Below are 18833 nucleotides of genomic sequence, written 5' to 3' on the forward strand. Positions count from 1 at the left end.
CATACAATTTGACCTTGATAGTCTTTATTACTTTACTACTTTTATGGTGACCAGTGTTTTCTTTTGAAATAAAAATGGGGAAAATTGTGCAGTTATTATTTGCAATTTAAGAAAATACTTAGTTGTAATGAATGTCAAAATTTATTTTTTTTCTTCAAATGTGTGCTTTTGAAAACTTGCACTTAGATTCAGATTTTTTTTACAGATCTTTTGGTAGTGTTGTTATTTCAGTTTATTTTGAACTTCAAATTATACTTATGGGGAAGGCACGTTGACTTAGATAACCTTTGTCAATTCATAGTTTTGGAAATTTCATAGAGATCACCTTAAAAACTGAGAAGAATTAGTGCAGACTTTAGTAGTTATTTTGGTGTGAGCTCAAATTTGCTAGTGTTGGATATTGAAAATTAAGTGGAAAACGCTAGCTGTTATATAATTGAGAAGTTCATACCAGTGTGATGTATAAAAAATTATCCTGTATGTTAATAGGTACCTAAAGCTTCAGATAAAATTCCAATATGCCACATATACCGATACTAAAAAAAAAAATGCTGGCATCTCAATAAACTTAGATTGTAAGTAAAGTCTGGAAAACAGATACGTTAGAACATAGGCATAGTGATATTGTAGACACTGATATTGCAGATGCAAGTGAAAATTCAGAATATTTAAATTCAAAGGCATCTGCCTGTGGGAAAAATCTTTTTGTGGTTACCACTTTTCAAGAATAAATGACTTAAATTCTTTAAAAGTATATAGAATCCTGTTGCGTAAGACAGATTTCATATTCTCATATTCTTAGGGCTTGGAAATAAATGTCTTTTATAGTCAGATTTGTGACATTATCACATGTCTTGTTAGCCCTTAGTTGATTTATTTCTGCATCTTAGAAGTTTTCCATTTTATTTTCCACATGAGGATAAGATAAAGCTGGACAATTTCCAGAATATTACTCTTAATAAAAGTAATATTTTCGTCTAGGTGACAAACAGCATGTTTGGTGCTTCAAGAAAGAAGTTTGTAGAGGGGGTCGACAGTGACTACCATGATGAAAATATGTACTACAGCCAGTCTTCTGTGTTTCCACACCGGTCAGAAAAAGATGTAAGTTAATCAGTTACGTTGTGTTTACTCAGCAGCTTTGTCTGTTTTTGGGTTCCTGAAAAGCAGCACACCAACTACAGAGTACTGTCTGTGGTTGAATGACCTACGTTTTAGGCACAGCAGTAGGCCCTGAAGACACAAAGTAAATAAGAGTGTGTTCTCACGGGAAACAGGAATGTGAAGTTGGAATAAGATGAATACTGTGGTAGGAAATACTCAAAAATAACATAGTATGACTGCTAGATGATCAGTGGCTTTTGTTTAATATGGGAAGTAACTTGTTTATATTAACACCAATCACAAAAAGAAGGCAGATTTTCACAGACTTAGAAATACAGAGACAAGCTTCAACAAAACTATCCTTAATCCTGTCGTGTTCTGGCTATGTTAGACCACAGGTAGAAAATATCTCTTGTCAACTCTAGTGTACATAGATACTATTGTGGAAACATTTTTGAAAAATTGTGTTGAAAAGATAATGGATGACACAGAGGTGTGATTTAAATGCTTTGGAACTGGCAGGTTAGTAATTCCATTTTGAATTAAAAGGCTTATAATGTACCCTAATCATAATTACCTAATTTGCAAAGTATTTTGAAATTAATTTCAGTTGAAATTCTGTTAAACTGATTTATTATATAGTGTTGTCCTGCTTGTTACATATATACTCTGTAGCAACCCAACTTTTTACCGCTTTTAAAACTTTAAAAATTGCTCTTCTTAATTTCCCTGTACATGTAAAGTAATCTATTGGTCTTTAGAACATTTTAAGTCTGAGGCATATAACAAATCTCATTTTGTTACAGAATTGATCATTAGTCAATCACAGATATCTTTTTAAGATTTCACAAATTAGCCTATTTTAGATATTTTTACTAAAATTTTGGTCCTTTTTAAAAATATGTCAATGAACATAATTAATTTGATTTTAAATTTTGTTTGAATCATTTCCATGTTTGAGATGTTTGTAGATAAAGAATTTGTGATGTACTTTTGATAGTTTCAAAAACAGTAAAATTACAAGTTTGACAGACATTACTTTATCAATGACAAAGCTTTATAAGGGGTCTGCAGGAAATTCATGTAGAATGGCTATTATGAGAAAATAAAGCATGGGCTTCAGTCATTTTTACACCACAGCAGCCTTATCTTTTTAAATATTTTCTTTTAAATATGACTTGTGAGGCAGAATGGCACCTCTTATTTACTGGTTCACTCTTCAGATGCCCACAGTAGCTGAAGCTGGGCTCACCCAGCACCAAGAGCCAAGAATTCAATCCAGGTCTCCCACATGGGTGACAGGAGTCCTACCACAGAAACCGTCACCTCCACCTTCCAGGGTGCAAATCTGCGAGAAGCTGGAATGATAGCAAAACCCAAGCACTTTGTTTAATAGGGTTTCAGAGTCCCAAATATCATCTCAATTGGTGGACCAAAATATAAAGATATATTAAAGAACCTCTGTATTTTGATTAGAAAGCTCAGAGACTTTCAACTAAAATCTGGAATAGAATTTGCATAGAAAATGAAAGACGAGGCAGGCATGTGGTACAGTGGTTAACACTTGGGATTTCTGCATACCTGTGTTAGAATGCTTCTTTCACAGCTTGTCTGCATCGTATCCAGTTTTCAGCACCCTACACAAGTAGCAGGTGATAGCTCAAATACTTGGGTCCTTGCCGTACGTGTTGGAGAATAGATCAAGGTCTGGCCTCCTGGCTTTGACTTGGCTCAACTCAGATGTCCTAGACATTTAGGGAGTAGACCTGTTGATGTACAGTTTTTCTATACAGTCTCTGTAGCTTTCTCTTTCTGTTTTTCTGCCTTTCCAATAAATGAAAAAAATTAAATATTTTAGGAGAAAATGAATGACAAAGAGATGACTGCTCCAGAAAGCAGAAATGCTTCATGTTTGAGTTCATTGTTAACATATATTTTCAGTTACATCAACTATCATTCCAGTGGAGTTGGTTGTTGGGGAAATAAGACAGAATGTGTTGCTCCAGAAAGTCATCTAAGCAGTATACAGATTAAGAACTTAGATTCTGAATCAGTACAGACAAGTGTTTTATCAACCACCTTGGCCTTTGAGCAAAAGCTATTACAAGCATTTTAGTACCTTCATCTGTAAAATGAGAATCATAGGGTGATTTTCAAAAAGTTCATGGGAAAAGTGTATTAAGAAAAAATGACTTATGAATTTCAAAATATTCTGAACCAAAGGAAATTTTCTTCAAATTTCACTTTTCTATGAACTTTTGAAATCATTTTATAGCAGCTTTCTCATAAATTTCTGCTGTTGCTGTTATCTTTGTTCTTAAGAAGCATATAGCACAGGGTATCTGTGGCCAACTTTAGAAAATATCCCTGTAAACTCAAGAGCAATAATTTACTAGTAGATTTCAATGCTGGTCTCTACATATTTTATGAAAAATAAAAACATATAAAAATATATAAATTTTTAAGGGCAAACTTAAACATTTTCCACCTGAAAATTCATAGCAGTTTATATTTTAATTAGCATTCTCCAGGTCCTAGAAATACCAGCGACTTCCTGGAAGTCTGCTATAGATGAACTTAAGTGTTTTAATGTGTACAAAACAGTATATCAAAGTATCACTAATTTGGCAGACGGGTCTGAGTATCGTATCTTTTCCATATAATTATGGCCCGTTTGTATTCTTTGTGCCCATTTCTGTATTAGAACAGTAAGTTTTACTTGTTTGTATCCTTTGTGTTAATATCCACATACTATTAAAAATAATTTTTAGCATTTCACTTTTAGTTAGCTTATGGCATTTGTAACAAATACTTATTATTTTTATTAAATGTGATCCACAAATTTTTTTAATAATTATTTTTGATATTCTTTTTAGAAAGCTCTTTCCTAGTTGCTGCCTTTCATGCTATGTGCATCACATGGCTTTCCAGTAAAAGTGTATTGATTTAAGATCTAGATTATAAGGTGTCAGATACTTTTTCCGCTGTGACATGGCCTGGTGATCCCAAGGACCATTTATGCATCCAGTCATTTGTTAGAAAACTTAGCCACACAGTAGCTATACATTGTAGACTGAGAGAGAAAAAATAAGGGCTGTAATCTAACCGTTTATACACATGTCTGATTTGGACTGTTCAGTTGTGGTTCATTGAAATATTCCTCCTTAATACGTACTATCTGATGCATTTTTGGACCAGTTTTACAAACTCTGGTTCAGTTTATTAAACAGTCTGTGTAAAACTACAGCATGATGTGAGTTGCTGCATTATAGGCATTTTAACATGTTAAGTCAGGTTTTCTGTATGTCAGGTATTCAATAATGTTTTTGATGATTATTAGTATCCACCTTGACTTCTTTCAGAAGGCTATTTCTCTTCTTATCATGTTAATCATGCCTTTTATTAGGTTGGGTTTTATAGTTGCCATTTTCATTACAATTTTCTGATTAATTTTTACTGATGGATAGATTAGTTTGTTCATTTAAAGAGATTTTCCACCTGCTCATTCATTCTGCAAAAGCTCACGATAGCCATGGGCTGAGCCAGGTCAAACTCTGGAGCCAGAAATTCCTATCAAGTCTCCCATTCAAGTGCCAGGGAGTTGTATGCTTGAGCCATTGCCCGCTCTCTCCCACTGTATGTGTTAGCAGAAGGGTGGAATTAGAAGCAGAGCCAGGCACTGTGGTACAGGATGTGGATGTCCCAAGCAACATCCAAACTGCTGCACCACACAGCCCCTCGTTTACTGTTTAAACTGGTACTTGTGATGTGGCAAAGCAAATTAGGCTGCTGCCTGGGACACAGGCTTCCCATGTGGGTACTGCTTCGTATCCCCAGTGCTCCACTTCTGATCCAACACCCCTGCCACCCAAGTAGAGAATTAACTTTTAAGAAAGAAAAAGAAAGAAGCTGCAGGTGGAAGGTCTTTGCATTTGTCTCTCCCTGTCTCTGCAACTCCTCCTATCAAACAAGTATATAAATCTTCAAAAACAAAACACAAAACTCATGAAGTGGGACCTTGCTTCCTTATTTTGACAAACCAGAGAGCAGTTTGAACCTGTCTTTGCTCTTATTCTCATTAGCTTATAGCAGTTAAAGGAACTTAATATTTTCCTCAGGACAACAACTGTCAATACTTTGTTAAAATGTGGTATAAAAAAGGAATGCCTCCTGTTACTACCGTTGTCCCCTCACAAATGGTAATTAACCAGATCTTGGAGTCAGGCTGGCTGAAGCTCTGGCTCTTAGAATTTTTTCCTGTCAGTTCTTAGCCATTTTTTTTTCCAAATCTTTTCAGTGTGTCTAGGTCTCTGCTGAAACGTCTTATCCAAGAATCTTTCCCTATCTTTCTCTGTAAAATGACAACATCTATCACTACCTGGAAGTACATGTTTATTAATTGTATATTGATGAATATACTCCATTAGAATTTAAGCTTAACAGACACAGGGGTTTTGTCCTTTTTTGTTAAGATTTATTTCTTTTAATTGGAAAGGCAGATTTTATAGAGAGAGTGAGATGCAGAAAGGAAAAGATCTTCCATCCACTGGGCCAGTCTCCACATGGCCTCAGTGGCCCAAGCTGAGGCAATCCAAAGCTAGGAGCCAGGAGCCTCTTCCTCCCTCACGGATTGCTGGAAGCCAAGGACTTGGACAATCTTTTGTTGATTTCGCAGGCCATAAGGAGGTAGTTTGATTGAAAGTTGAGCAGCTCTGACAGGAACTGGCACACGTATTGGACATGTGCAAGGTAAAGATTCAGCCTATTGAGCCATGGCACTGGCCCCAGGATTTTGTCTTTTAATTTACTACCCTTTTCATAAAACCTACTCACACAGTAATGTCAAAGAAATAATACACTATCACTGGGGTTTTGTTAAGTAGGAAATATGATGAAATTATTACTTGCAAATAATATGTAATGAACTAAAAAATTTATCTTGGGTGTTTGGTTTTTGAGATTTATTTATTTGTTTGTTTGTTTAGTGCTAAGGGAGATTGCCAGAAGTGTGGGGATGTATGTCAGTCTTCGTCTGCTTGTTTCTTTCCCTCAATGGCCACAAGAGCCAGCGCTGGATATGACTAAAGCCTGGATTCCAGAAGGCAGTCAGTGCCTTCAGCCTTGCAGCAGGAGAGCAGGCACTTGGGCTGCTGTCTGCTGCTTTCCCAGGCACATTAGCAGGGAACTGGATCAGTAGCAAGCAGTCTGACCCCCTTTTTACACATTTTCGGAAGAAAATAGGACTTTTTGTATAAATGCCATTTTTATATGGCAACAACAGACTGATAGAGTGAGGTGGAAGACAAACCAGAGCATACTCTTAGGATATTAAAATTAAATGTCAAATAATTTGGAGCAAACTTTCTAAACCTTGTTAAACTTATTGGTCTTCACACCTTCGTTAAGTTTTACATTATAATCGTAGTTAACCTAATTGTAAAAGGGAGATGAAATTATTTCCCTACAAAATACATCAAACTTAAATATATTTACAAAAATAATTTCAAATTGTTTAATCTGCCACCACTGAGATAGCAAGAAAATACTGTTTTACTCCTAACATACAAGTTAAGCATCAGGTAATACTGGTTGTGTTTCAAAGTCTTTCTAATTTTGGAATAATTCTGTAGTCTTTAATGTTGAAAATTTCTAATCTGAGAATCCAAAATCTGGAGTTTAGAAAGAAGAATTTATTTAAGAGTCATGAGATGAGCAGAGAGCTCCCATCCTCTGATCCAGATGCCCACCAAGAGCGCAGCAAGCGGAGCTGGAGCTGAGTGTTTGAAACTTGTCCAGGTGCGGCAGACCAGAGGCCTGCCTTCCGGAGTGTGCAGTAGCAGGGAGTGGGGTTGGAGTAAAGCCCTGCTTGAACACAGACATTCTCATGTGGGTACAGCTGGCTTAACTCGCCCAAATACCTGTCCCTGGAAAGTGGGAAAATAGTGAACAGACATTGAAGGCACTTCTGTGGAAGTATAAGTATAAATCATACAGGCTACGAAAAGCAATTTAACATGCATGTTAAGATCATTTAAGCATTCCTGGGACTGGTGATGTGGGACTGCATGCTAAGCTGCTGCTTTCAGTATTGACATAGCTTATAGTAAAAAGTCATTGTATGTTGTTTACTTAAGATTTATTTAATTTATAAGATGGAATTAGAGACAAGCAGAGACTGGAAAAGGAATATCCTGTATCTACTGGCTCACTCCCCAAATGGGTGGAATGGCTGAAGCTGGCCAGGCTGGCCAGGAACCCACAACTCCCATCTGTATTTCCTTGGACTTAGACCATCTTCTGCTTCCCCCAGGCGTTAACAGGAAGCTGGATGAGTAGTGGAACAGCTTTGACTCAACTAGCACCCATATAGGGTGGTGGTGTTGCGGGCACCTGATGTGTCACAGTGCTGACCTCTCACTTACTTTTTTGTCCTGCAATAACAACATAATGCTTTTAGTTATATTTTCATCATTTCTTTAATATATAGTGTAACAATTTTGAAAGATCATTTTAAAGCATAGAATACTTCCTTTAGAATTTATCTTCTTGTTAGGTTAATTTTACTTAATAACTTTTCGCTGTAATTCGACACCATGTGCCCTTCCATCAAAAATAGTTTCTCTACCAAACTAATGTAAGTGTTTCTTAAAATAGAAGTCATGATTAAATGTGTGTGAGAGTACTTTAAAAATTTTCTGGCAATGAAATTAAACAATAAGTTTATTTTTGGAAACTTTTTATTTGAAAGGTAGGGTGACAGGGAGGAAGAGATAGAAAAATTTCCGTCTGATTCATTCCCCAAATACTTGCAAAAACTAGAGCTGAACCAGGGCAGCGCAGGGCAAACACCACAAAGCAGAACTTCTGCCCAGGTCGCCTTCATGGCTTGTGGGAACCCAAGGATTTGGAGCATCTTCTGCTGTTTTCCTGGCTGGATGTTAGGAGTCAGGCCTTTGAGTAGAAGTCGCATGTGGGATACAAGCATGCTGTACCTCAGTGCCTGCCCTGTGCAGCACAACAAGCTTGAAACTCAGGTGTATTTTTAAAATAATACTCATGTTCCATGCAGGTTTTGAAGACCTCCTACTGCCTATTGGAGGGAGATGAAAGATTATACTTTGGTGCTTTTGTGAAAAAACTGCCGGAAGCCTTATTTGCCTATTGTGAAATTTTCACATATACTATAAAAAAAGATTTATTTATTTTTGTTGGAAAGTCAGATTTATAGAGAGAAGAAGAGACACAGAGAAAGATTTTTTCATCTGCTGATTCACTCCATAAGTCAGAAGTCAGTTCGTGCAAGGCAAGGACTTTAGCCACTAGGCTACTCCGCTGGACCCTGACATACACGTTTTTTTAAATGAAATATTTAGACTATTACTGATCATGTGTGTCAAAATTGTAGCTAGTGACAATGCAAATAATTTTTGAAATACAATTATAATTTGTTAATCTTCTTAATGTTCTGTATATAAACAGGATAAAAAACTCTGTGATGGGTTAGAAAATAATTAGAATCACGCCATTATTTCAGCCAGTTGCTTCTTGTTTCTTTTGTTTTATAGCAGTGTGTTGGTTTCTTGAGAGACGTGGAAGATGTGTATAACTATGATGCTTTAGACTAGAAACTTGGTTTCAGCAATCTACTGATTGTGTGTTACGTAATCTAACTTCAGTACCTCATTTTGCCAGTAATATATTTTGGCAGGGCTGTTTGCATCTTAGTCTGCTGTTAATGAAAGTCCTGCATTCACAGGACAGTAAGATTGGTGGTGCTGCTGAGTGTTGATTCTCCGTATATTACTTCATTTAGTCATAGGCAGTGTTATTTCCATCTTTCAGAAAGAAAACTGAGGCTTGGCTGTCTCCTAGGTAAGAGGCAGAAGAGTATGCAGAGCGGTTGTTTTTCCTTCTCCCATGTTGAGCTGTCATTAGGTTACTCTGTATTTCCTCTCTTATGGCTTTTAGGCACAAGCACTATAGCATAGCAGCTTCAACTGCCTATGCTCCTGACATCCCGTACTGGGACACATGGAGTGCTGGCTGCTCCATCCCACTCCCTGCCAGTGGGCCTGGGAAAGCAGTGGCACAGAGTCCAAATGCTTGAGCCCTGCTACTGAACATGGATCACTCAGTTGAAGAGCTGGGCTTCTTTCGGGCCTAGCCCTTGCTGTTGTGCCAATTTGAGGCAGTGACCTTCTGACCACAGCACTCTACTTTTCCAGTAAATTATGATATATGATATGATATGATATGATATGATATATATTCTTAATATTGATCAAAGTTTCATGTTTTGTAAGTAGTTCACCTTTACATGTGGATAGTGGACACTTTCCCAGCTGCTGGTGCTTTCATCCATGTTCAGGTTCCTGGGTTTGATGTCAGCTCCCAGGTCCTAAGTCTAGCTTCCTGCTATTGCAGAGCCTGAGAAACAGTGACATTTCAGATAACTGGATTACTGCTGCCCATAGACTAGACCTATATTGAGTTCTTTGGTTCCCAATTAAACAAATTTAGAATTTTAGAAATATAAGTTATCTGTTGTCTGTCAATGCCATCTATTACTCTGCCAGAGTCCATTTGTTGTGCACAGTTTTCTTTGCTACCTACATGGTGATTCTGCCCCATTCACATACCAGAACTGTGTGTTAAATATATTTCTAGAGGGCCCAGCACAGTAGCCTAGCAGCTGAAGTTCTCGCCTTGGACACACCGGGATCCCATACGGGCGCTGGTTCTAATCCCAGCAGCCCCGCTTCCCATCCAGCTCCCTGCTTGTGGCCTGGGAAAGCAGTCTAGGACGGCCCAAAGCCTTGGGACCCTGCACCCATGTGGGATACCTGGAAGAAGTTCCTGGATCCTGGCTTCAGATCGGCTCAGCTCCGACTGTTGTGGCTACTTGGGGAGTGAACCATTGGACAGAAGATCTCTGTCTCTTCTTTCTGTTTATCTGACTTTCCAATTTAAAAAATCTTAAGGGCCCGGCACGGTGGCGCAAGTGGTTAAAGGTCCTCGCCTTGCACGCCCGGGATCCCATATGGGCGCCGGTTCGAGTCCCGGCAGCCCCGCTTCCCATCCAGCTCCCTGCTTGTGGCCCGGGAAAGCAGTCGAGGACGGCCCAAAGCTTTGGGACCCTGCACCCGCGTGGGAGACCCGGCAGAGGCTCCTGGCTTCGGATCGGCATAGTATCGACCCGTTGCACTCACTTGGGGAGTGAATCATCGGACGGAAGCTCTTCCTCTCTGTCTCTCCTCTCTGTACATCCGCCTTTCCAATAAAAAAAAAAATCTTAAAAAGAAAATACTAGGCTAATCTCTTTCAGAATTGAAAAATACACATAATTTGGTTTAGACATTTTAAGCAGTTATATTTTTGTAGTTTGACACACTTTGAAGCACTAATGTTAACATTTATATAATTGATGTTTACTTTTTTGATTGTGTTAAACATGATAAACTCTTACATTGAACACAGAACCACTTCTACATGCCTGTAATGTAGAACTTTGTTTTCCCCCTGTAGTACATAGTGTAGCACTTAGAGCAACTATGTTTAAAATTACGTGCACTGTAATACACATTCTGTTTTTCTCAATCTCAGTTAATTGGGCAGTTGGACCACAACATCTCTGCCTGTACACCGAGTTGCCCCTTCTCCTGTGCTCCCATCTCCCTTACTGAGAGGGCTTGTTATCTCAGCATACTGCAACTCACTTAAGGATGTGTGAACTTTGTAAGAACGACTATATTTTCTGGAGTTAGCAAACCAGTTTCTGGGGAAAGCCGAATTGTATGTTGTCTACGAAAATATATTCACCTTATGAATCATTTATGTGACCATATTGAACAGCATCTTATATTTGAAATCTCTTATTTGCAGCTTATGATTGTAGCAGAAAATCATGATAGCGTTTTACATGAACTTTTCCAGTCATCATTTAAAGCATCTTTTGATCTCATCTTTGCAATTGTTTACTGTTTATAATTTGTAGTTAATATAGCAGCAGAAATTACTTCAATCTAAGAACTTGACCACACATTAAAATGTATAGGTTTTGCTGTATGAAGATTGTTTATATTGCACACCCAAATTAATTACTATAAATATGTGGCTTTCAGAGTGTTGTTGTCCAACCCTACTTGAGGAAAGTAATTGTTAAACTCCCATTGTTTAGCTGTTTCTTGACTTGGTTTCCTTAACCATAATCAGTGTCATCATTTTTCTGTTTTGGACCCCACTCCAGTAGTTTTATGGCTGTGATTCTTCACTTGCCTCTCTTCTGTATTCCAACTGCTTCGGCAGGACATAAAAATAAATGTTACTTTACTATTAGAATCCCTGTTTGGGATGTAGTTCCACTTCTGCTCTCCTGGCTTAGTGTCACCATTTCCCTTTTCCATTTATTTCTTCCCAAAACACCTCTTGATCATGTTACTGCCCTGCTTAATAGCATATTGCCTCACTGTTGTTATAATTGGCAGCCATCTATATGTCATTTAAGAGGGGACTCATGGCAATCTGGACCCACCATTTTCTAGTCATTGTTCTGTATCCTAGTAGTGTGAGCCTTTCACCACTATTTCGTGCTTTGTTTACTGATTCTGTAACTGACTTTTGTTGTGTTTTAAAACATATCCCTGATAACTTACCCTTGGGCAGCATTCTCCGGTGATGCTTCTACTTCCTTGAAGCATGTGCCACTCATGTACTAGTATGACTCACTGTCTTGCCTCTGTAGCTTTTAAGCCTCTTGGTGAAATGGCCGTATCTTGTTTGATTAAGGTGTTTGAGTGGCTTCATTACATAAGGCAGAGGATACATTAGTATTTTTTCCCATTTCATTTATTCAGCTTACATTTCTACCTTGTGTGTAGTGCTGCTGCTCACATGTCTGGAGAAATACAAGAATAAACATAGCATATTTCCAAATATGTACTACTAAGGAAAAAAGGCATTGATATAGTCAGTTCACAGGTGTTGTACATTAATTGCTATGGCATGTGTATCATCAGTAACCATATATATAACAGATATGAATTAGATATGTAGATTGCTTTAATTATTTTTTACTTGTGCTTGTATCATCTCTCTACTTATACAGCTGTGTGATTATTAGATTTTTCTACCAATTTTCTACGTATCAGCTATTGATACGGAAAAGTAAGGAATGCTCTTGTGAAGTATAACATCATTATTAGGATAATAAACTGAATTAAGAATTTAGTCTAATGTGTTACTAGGAGTCATGGAATTTTACCTAAGGGTTTATAAAATAACGGACACCTAGAAGTATTGCCTAGTTGTTCCTTTAGTGAAGTGATAGTGCTACTATAGTTAATGTAATTTAATGAAAAACTTACAGTATTAAAATTAATTCCAGTTGCACCATTGTTTTCATCCAATTTTGATAGTCTCAATAAATGTGATATTATGAAGTGTTGTATGTTTTATGATGAATGAGAACTGTGGGTTAGACACATTGATGGTACAGTGTAAAACTTTGTAAAGTGTGAATGCAATGTCCGTGTTCTTTCTAATGTAATTAATTTGTTTCTAGATGCTGGCATCACCATCTACATCAGGTCAGCTGTCTCAGTTTGGGGCAAGCTTATACGGGCAACAAAGTAAGAATTTTGTATTTATTCTGGGATACTTTATTTAAAGAGAAAGATAAATAACCACCAAAGAAAGAAAACCCTGCTGCCTTTATAGAATTGAAAGACAACAGTATTTAATTTTTTGAGTTTTCCTTCTTTCATTTATGAAAAAAAAAAATCTCCCAGGCCTTACCAACTCTGAAGTTATCATTGTTTGAGGTATATCATTGATTTTCATTTATTGTGATATTTTAATTATTTGACATACTTTGTAGTATTTTTAAGAAGAGTCTACTAAACAAATTAAAAATAGCCATTCGTTGTGTTTCAGTTAGATTAAGGTAAAAATTTGTTGGCTGTTTGAATATACTTGATTTTTTGTTCATTTGTTTTTTGACTTGTTTATTATTGAAATCCCATCACTTAGCAGCAGTTTGTGAAATGTTTTTTGTTTAGCAAATGTATCTTCTTTTCCTCTAGCTCAGCATGGGTCTAGGGTTTGGATTTTTTTGTCTCACAGTTCAATTCTTCATCACGTGGAGTAAGCGCTTAGCACAGTGCCTGGCGCATAGTAAGCGCTCAATAAATGATAATTGATCATCATGTAAAATTTTTACAAAACTAAATCATAAAATACCATATTTTTCAAATTTTCCAGTTTGTTGCATACTAATAAATTTTATCATCTCTGTTAATGTCAAAAGGGCTGTTGATTTCTCATTCTAGTTAATATTTTTATTAATGGAAGAGTGAAAATATAAATTCTTATCAAAGATTATAGAATAACTGGGTAACTGGGTGAGACTTCTGATAACCAACTATCTTAGCATGCTTCAAACAGAATCAGTCATTTGATTTGGAAGCTTTAGTATTTGTCAGGATAGTTGTCATGCCACTTTACTGATCAGTTGATTTGGTAGTTCTTTTAAGAATGAAACTTACTTTGTATAGAGACATGATTTTCATCCTTTTTTTTTGTTTTCAAATCTTCCCTTGCTTTCTTGTTTTACTATGGAATAAAGTTTTGTTAATGCAAATTAGCAAATTTTATTAATTCCTTTCACTAAAAAAGTTTTTTCCTCTAAAAACTTATTTAGAAAGACTTTCATATATAAAAACAGGTATTGCTTGTCCATCCACAAATGCTTATTTGTAGCTGTTGAATATTTTTAGCTAGTAATTCATTTTGTTTAGTGTGTGTTTTAGTATGACTTTTACCTTTGCAATAACCCTGGGGATATCTTAGAACTAGCTTTACACGTATATAGCAACTGCAAATACTTTTTTCTTTCACCTTATCAATATCTGTAATATCACCACAGTACTATATTTGAGAAACTAAAGCTGTTTTTGAAAGGAGAATGAGAAAAATTTGTGGTCAGCTGGTTGAACATTGAAAGGTCTAATTTTTTTAATCTGTGAATGTAGAATTAGGCTCATATGCATAATTGATTACTTTTGAAATATAACTTTGGCATGCTAGGTTTTTTAATGTTTTTATGTTTTACTTCTTAATTTATATATATCATTTTTTTAAGAATTCACAGATTTAACAAGTGAGCAGATTAATTTTGATGTGGAATGTAGAAAGGAGACATATGTGCAAGCATATCATGTTGGAGTTCAGTATATGAAGTGTCTAAATGTCCATATTGTTGAAGAAACAATTTTAAATGTATCGCTCACTCTTTAAAGTGGCATTTTAGGTAGTGACATACACAAAAATTGAATGTATGACCAACTTAAAACTGAAGTGTTTCAGGTCATTGTGCAGTTATTTCCTTCTGGGGCATGCCTTTAGGAGATATAGTGGATAGGAAATGGCTGCCTAAGTTACCAGCCTCTCCTTAGGACCATCTCAAGAGCCAGATAGCTCCATTACCTGCTGGGTAGTCAGAACAAATACCTAGGCAGATGGCAATGCTCAAGCTGCCTTGTGCAGCATAAGGACCAGTGTTTTTGTGGTTTCAGTCAGATGTAAAATTCGAGAGATTGATGGATGGAGAAGTAAGGAATGACAGCTTAACTGTAGTTGTTGGTTGAATTTCATAAAACGGAAAGTTACTTTTTCTCCCAAGTTTGCATTGAGTAACACCATTTGCTTTGTGTTCAGATTGGCGAAGTTCAAAGTAAGAATTTTTGCTATTTAGATGCTTGATCTGTTGTTTGCGGTGGATTCCTGTGATAGTTAAAAAGTTGGATATGGAAGAACTGAGAAGGAATAGTGTCCTCATACCAGCTAAGACTTGGTGAGCTTAACCAAGAGAGGGAATTCCTATGGCAAAGAATATAGAACTGCTTATTCCTACATTTTGCCAGATTTGGCTGCAAGTTAGTGTATAGAGCATGAGATAATCCAGAAAACTCCGGACTGAGAGCTTGTATGCTATCAGGTTCTATAATTTTATCACAAGATGTAAGTAACTTTTCATCCAAGAGTTCATGTGAATATCACACCAGGTAGTATCTACAGAAAACAGTGAACATAGGCTTTAGACTCTCTAGATGTTTTATTTTATGTGTAAGATTTTAGATATAATTTGCAGGTTTGACAATCTGTGGGCTTGTTGAAGCTGTCCACTAGATTGGAATCAACGTGAGACCAGGAATTAATTTCTCGGATATTCAGTGCATTGAAATTAAGTGGTATAGTTGGAGTGACCTTTTCTTACCAACAGGACTTGAGAGTTTTTAGAGCTGGGGAGAGAATTCCGTTTGATGAGTTGAAAAGTTTTATGGATATTTCAAAGGCAGAAGTCCTTGCTTATTGTTGGTGTGTCTTCAAGAAAGGGCTCACAAATTAGGTCGTGTTTTGAATTTTGGCTTGAAGAGAAGGGTGAAGTTTTAACAGTAAGAGCAAAATCCATAGCATGTTAAAGATTTGGAGATAGTCCAGTTTATCAAGGAGGTGATGAAGTATGGTCTTCATGTTTCTGTGGGATATCTTAGATCTTTGCTGTTTTCTAATTTCATGAGCACGGCTTCTGCAGTGTTTAATTGTCTCCCATATAACATCTGTTTTCTGATAAAACCATCCTTTGTTAGACTATCTCATTATATATTCACCTTCCATAAGCATGTTTCACCATCCCCCAAAAATGTACTAATCTCTGTTTATTACCAGTCACTATTGTAAAAAGTACTTTGTATGAATGAACTCACTTATTCTTCACAAGAACTCTATGAGAGAGAGAAGAACTTGGCTAAAATTATAATAATAGGTAATGAAACAGGGTTGCATGTTTTGCAAGAGAACAGAGAGCACCAGAATCTTTGAAATCTAGATGCTACAAGATGTTTGCTGGGTGTCATGACGCAGAAGGCCGTTTGCACATAGTGGAGACCACCAGTGTTAGGTTCACATGAGCCCAGTCTTATAGAAATGTCTGTAGAAGACATTGTTTTAGGATTTATTCATTCATTCTGTGTTGATTGATTCCCTACCATGAGTGGGAATTATTCTAACATCTAAATAAAAATGTTGGAAATTTTGCTTATGCTTTAATGGAGGAAGATAAAAAACAGGCAGGCAATACTCTAAATGAGTTTTGCATGATAATGAGTACTATAAAAATTAGATTAATGGGATGAGTGATTGAAGTAGTATTTTATGGAGGAGACAAAAAGATTATCTCTAAAGAGGCAAAATTGGAATGAAAATCTTTGAGTATTGAAGAGGATTTATTAGAAGGTTCAAGAGGAGAACTTGTTGGGTATGGTCAACAGCAGTTGTAAAGGTTGTAGGTAATGAAAATGTCAGTATCAACAGTGTCTTAACGAAGACTGAGAAAGTCAGTGTAATGAATCGAGAGGTTAATGAAATATCAGCCTATTAGGACATCAAATGCTTAAGAGCCTGGACTTCCTTACCATTATGACTACCAGATAATTCATTAAATACTCTTCATTGTTTATATTGTTTACTGTATATAAATCACTCTATTGCTATATCTGGGTGAAATTTTAGGTATTAGCTTATATGTACTCAAATACACTAGGTGTACTTTGTAAACACCTTATTCATTACATTTCTTCCCCTATTAATTCAGTTTAAAAGCAAGGGAAATCAATATTCTTGATGAATTGAATGATGTGAGAGTTAAGGTACAGAGATTTGACGATGGAGAAAACAGTCACAAGGTTATAAATCAAATATTTAGCTGTGAAGAGAGTCCAATATTAATTAAGTGTAGAAAGAATACTTTGGATCCTAACAGAATGTTAAAGATTTAACTAATGGTATTTTCTGATATATAACAATGTTCAAACCTGGTTGCACCTCTGAAAATATCTGGGGAATTTTAAAAGTCCATGTGCCAGTGAATTGACCATATTCAAACTAAATCACAGTTTCTGGAGATGGGAACCAGATTTTATAGTTTCCTTTGTAATGCATACGTTAGCAACTACTCTTTTTAAAACGGTTGAAGCTAAGTTAACTGTGAAGGGACATTGTCAATAGGAATTAAGGCATTCATCTTTATGCTTCATCGTGTGTGCTGTTGGCCGAGTCACTTATGGCTGGTAGGAGTTTTTTATTTGCAACTTAGTTGAATGATCACTGAAGCATTTGCTATTTTAAAAATTCTTTGGGTTTCATAAAGGGAATTGCATAGTGAAGATTATTACAGAGGGAATATTAACCATATAGATGCATGGCAGGTTGGTGGTGAGAAGAGGTTGAGAGATAAAGCACTGTTTTAGTACTGTTACCTTTGTTGGCATGGGTCCCAGTTTTGGGTCTGTAGAGAAAGTTGGGTATTTTGGGATTGCAAAAGACTTCTTTATTTGATTAGGGATTCCCTCTGTAAAAATTTCATGAAACTTCGCTTAGGGATTTGATTGCTGTGGCTGAACATTTTTCAGATGACCTGTACTGCTAATGCTTAACTCTAGCAAAGGATTAAATGAAGTATGGCATGTTTTACTGAAACTATTAAGGGATGGGCTCTGAGCATGTGCAGTGGAGATAATGTATGGAATAATTTCTGACATCATATTATTTAGAATTTGTGAAAAATGATCATCAAATGATTTAGCTCATTTTTTAAATACTCTGCCAGCTGAGAGGTGAAAAATATGCTCACATAGTCTTCCTGATAGTACAGTATGTTTTATTATAAATTGTCAAAGAAAAATATGTATGCAGAATTAACCCTTTTAATTGTGTTTGGCTCATTGTTTTATTCTCTGTCTATAAAAAGAATATCTTGGCTGTAAGATTATTGTCAGAAGGATATAGTGCTTGGCTGTCAGGACTCAATAAATATTAATCCTACTGTCCTCCCATGTCTTCCCAGTCATCTACTCATGCCCATGCTCATGAATATATATATTCATATATTTGATGTATTTATGCATGTATATAATATATATATCTGAGTTCCTTTATGAAAAAAAATCTTTCAGTTTGCATACTCTGTTGGCATGCTAATTTGGAGATCATTTTCTGTGATTATTTCTAATTGTAGCAAGATTAAATTTTTCTCATTTTGTAACATTCTATTTGTAACAGTCTGACTCAAGTAAATCAAACTTAATGATGCGGTGTATTTTGTTTTCTAAAAATCATTATTGTGCTCTTTTTTAAGAAATAGTTTTTAAATTTAAAATAACTTTTTTTTTTAAAGATTTATTCTTATTGCAAAGTCAGATAGACAGAGAGGAAGATCTTCCGTCCAATGATTTACTTTTTGAAGCAGCCGCGGCAGCCGAAACTAAGCCAGTGCGAAGCCAGGAGCCCAGAGTCTCCTCTGGGTCTCCCATGTGGGTGCAGGGTCCCAAGGCTTTGGGCCATCCTCCACTGTTTTCCCAGGCCACAAATAGGGAGCTGGATGGAAAGCAGGGCCGCCAGGATTAGAACCAGTGCTCATATGGGATCCCAGCGCATGCAAAGCCAGGACTTTAGTCGCTAGGCTACCATTGCTGGGCCTTTAAAATAACTTTTGAGTGTTCAAAGATTGATGGTCCAATTTGAAATGTTCTTCATTTCTCTTGTGTTTTTTTATATCTACTTCAACAAAATGAAACTAAGACCTTTGAATTTATTGTTTTTAGGAAGATAAGTTTTGAAGACAAAAAGTAAACAGTGGTGCCTTCTTTATTCCGTACTATCTTCTTTCATCCACT

General features: G+C 36.4%; 1 protein-coding gene across 3 annotated transcripts in view; it reads left to right on the forward strand.

Annotated features, from left to right (window-relative positions):
* The window catches only part of LOC121167091 (CCR4-NOT transcription complex subunit 2), a 68494-nt gene that overhangs the window by 22236 nt on the left and 27425 nt on the right, over nt 1-18833 (forward strand). For 2 of the 3 annotated variants that reach the window (XM_040996473.1, XM_040996474.1), the window contains 2 exons: nt 982-1104; nt 12665-12731. In XM_040996473.1, the coding sequence (XP_040852407.1) occupies nt 982-1104; nt 12665-12731 (190 nt within the window). The remainder of the gene's footprint in view (nt 1-981; nt 1105-12664; nt 12732-18833) is intronic. The other variant, XM_040996475.1, reaches the window with a different exon arrangement.

This window comes from Ochotona curzoniae, unplaced genomic scaffold (genome assembly GCF_017591425.1).
Source record: "Ochotona curzoniae isolate NIBS_2020 unplaced genomic scaffold, NIBS_Ocur_1.0 patch32, whole genome shotgun sequence".
In the NCBI taxonomy this organism is placed as follows: domain Eukaryota; kingdom Metazoa; phylum Chordata; class Mammalia; order Lagomorpha; family Ochotonidae; genus Ochotona; species Ochotona curzoniae.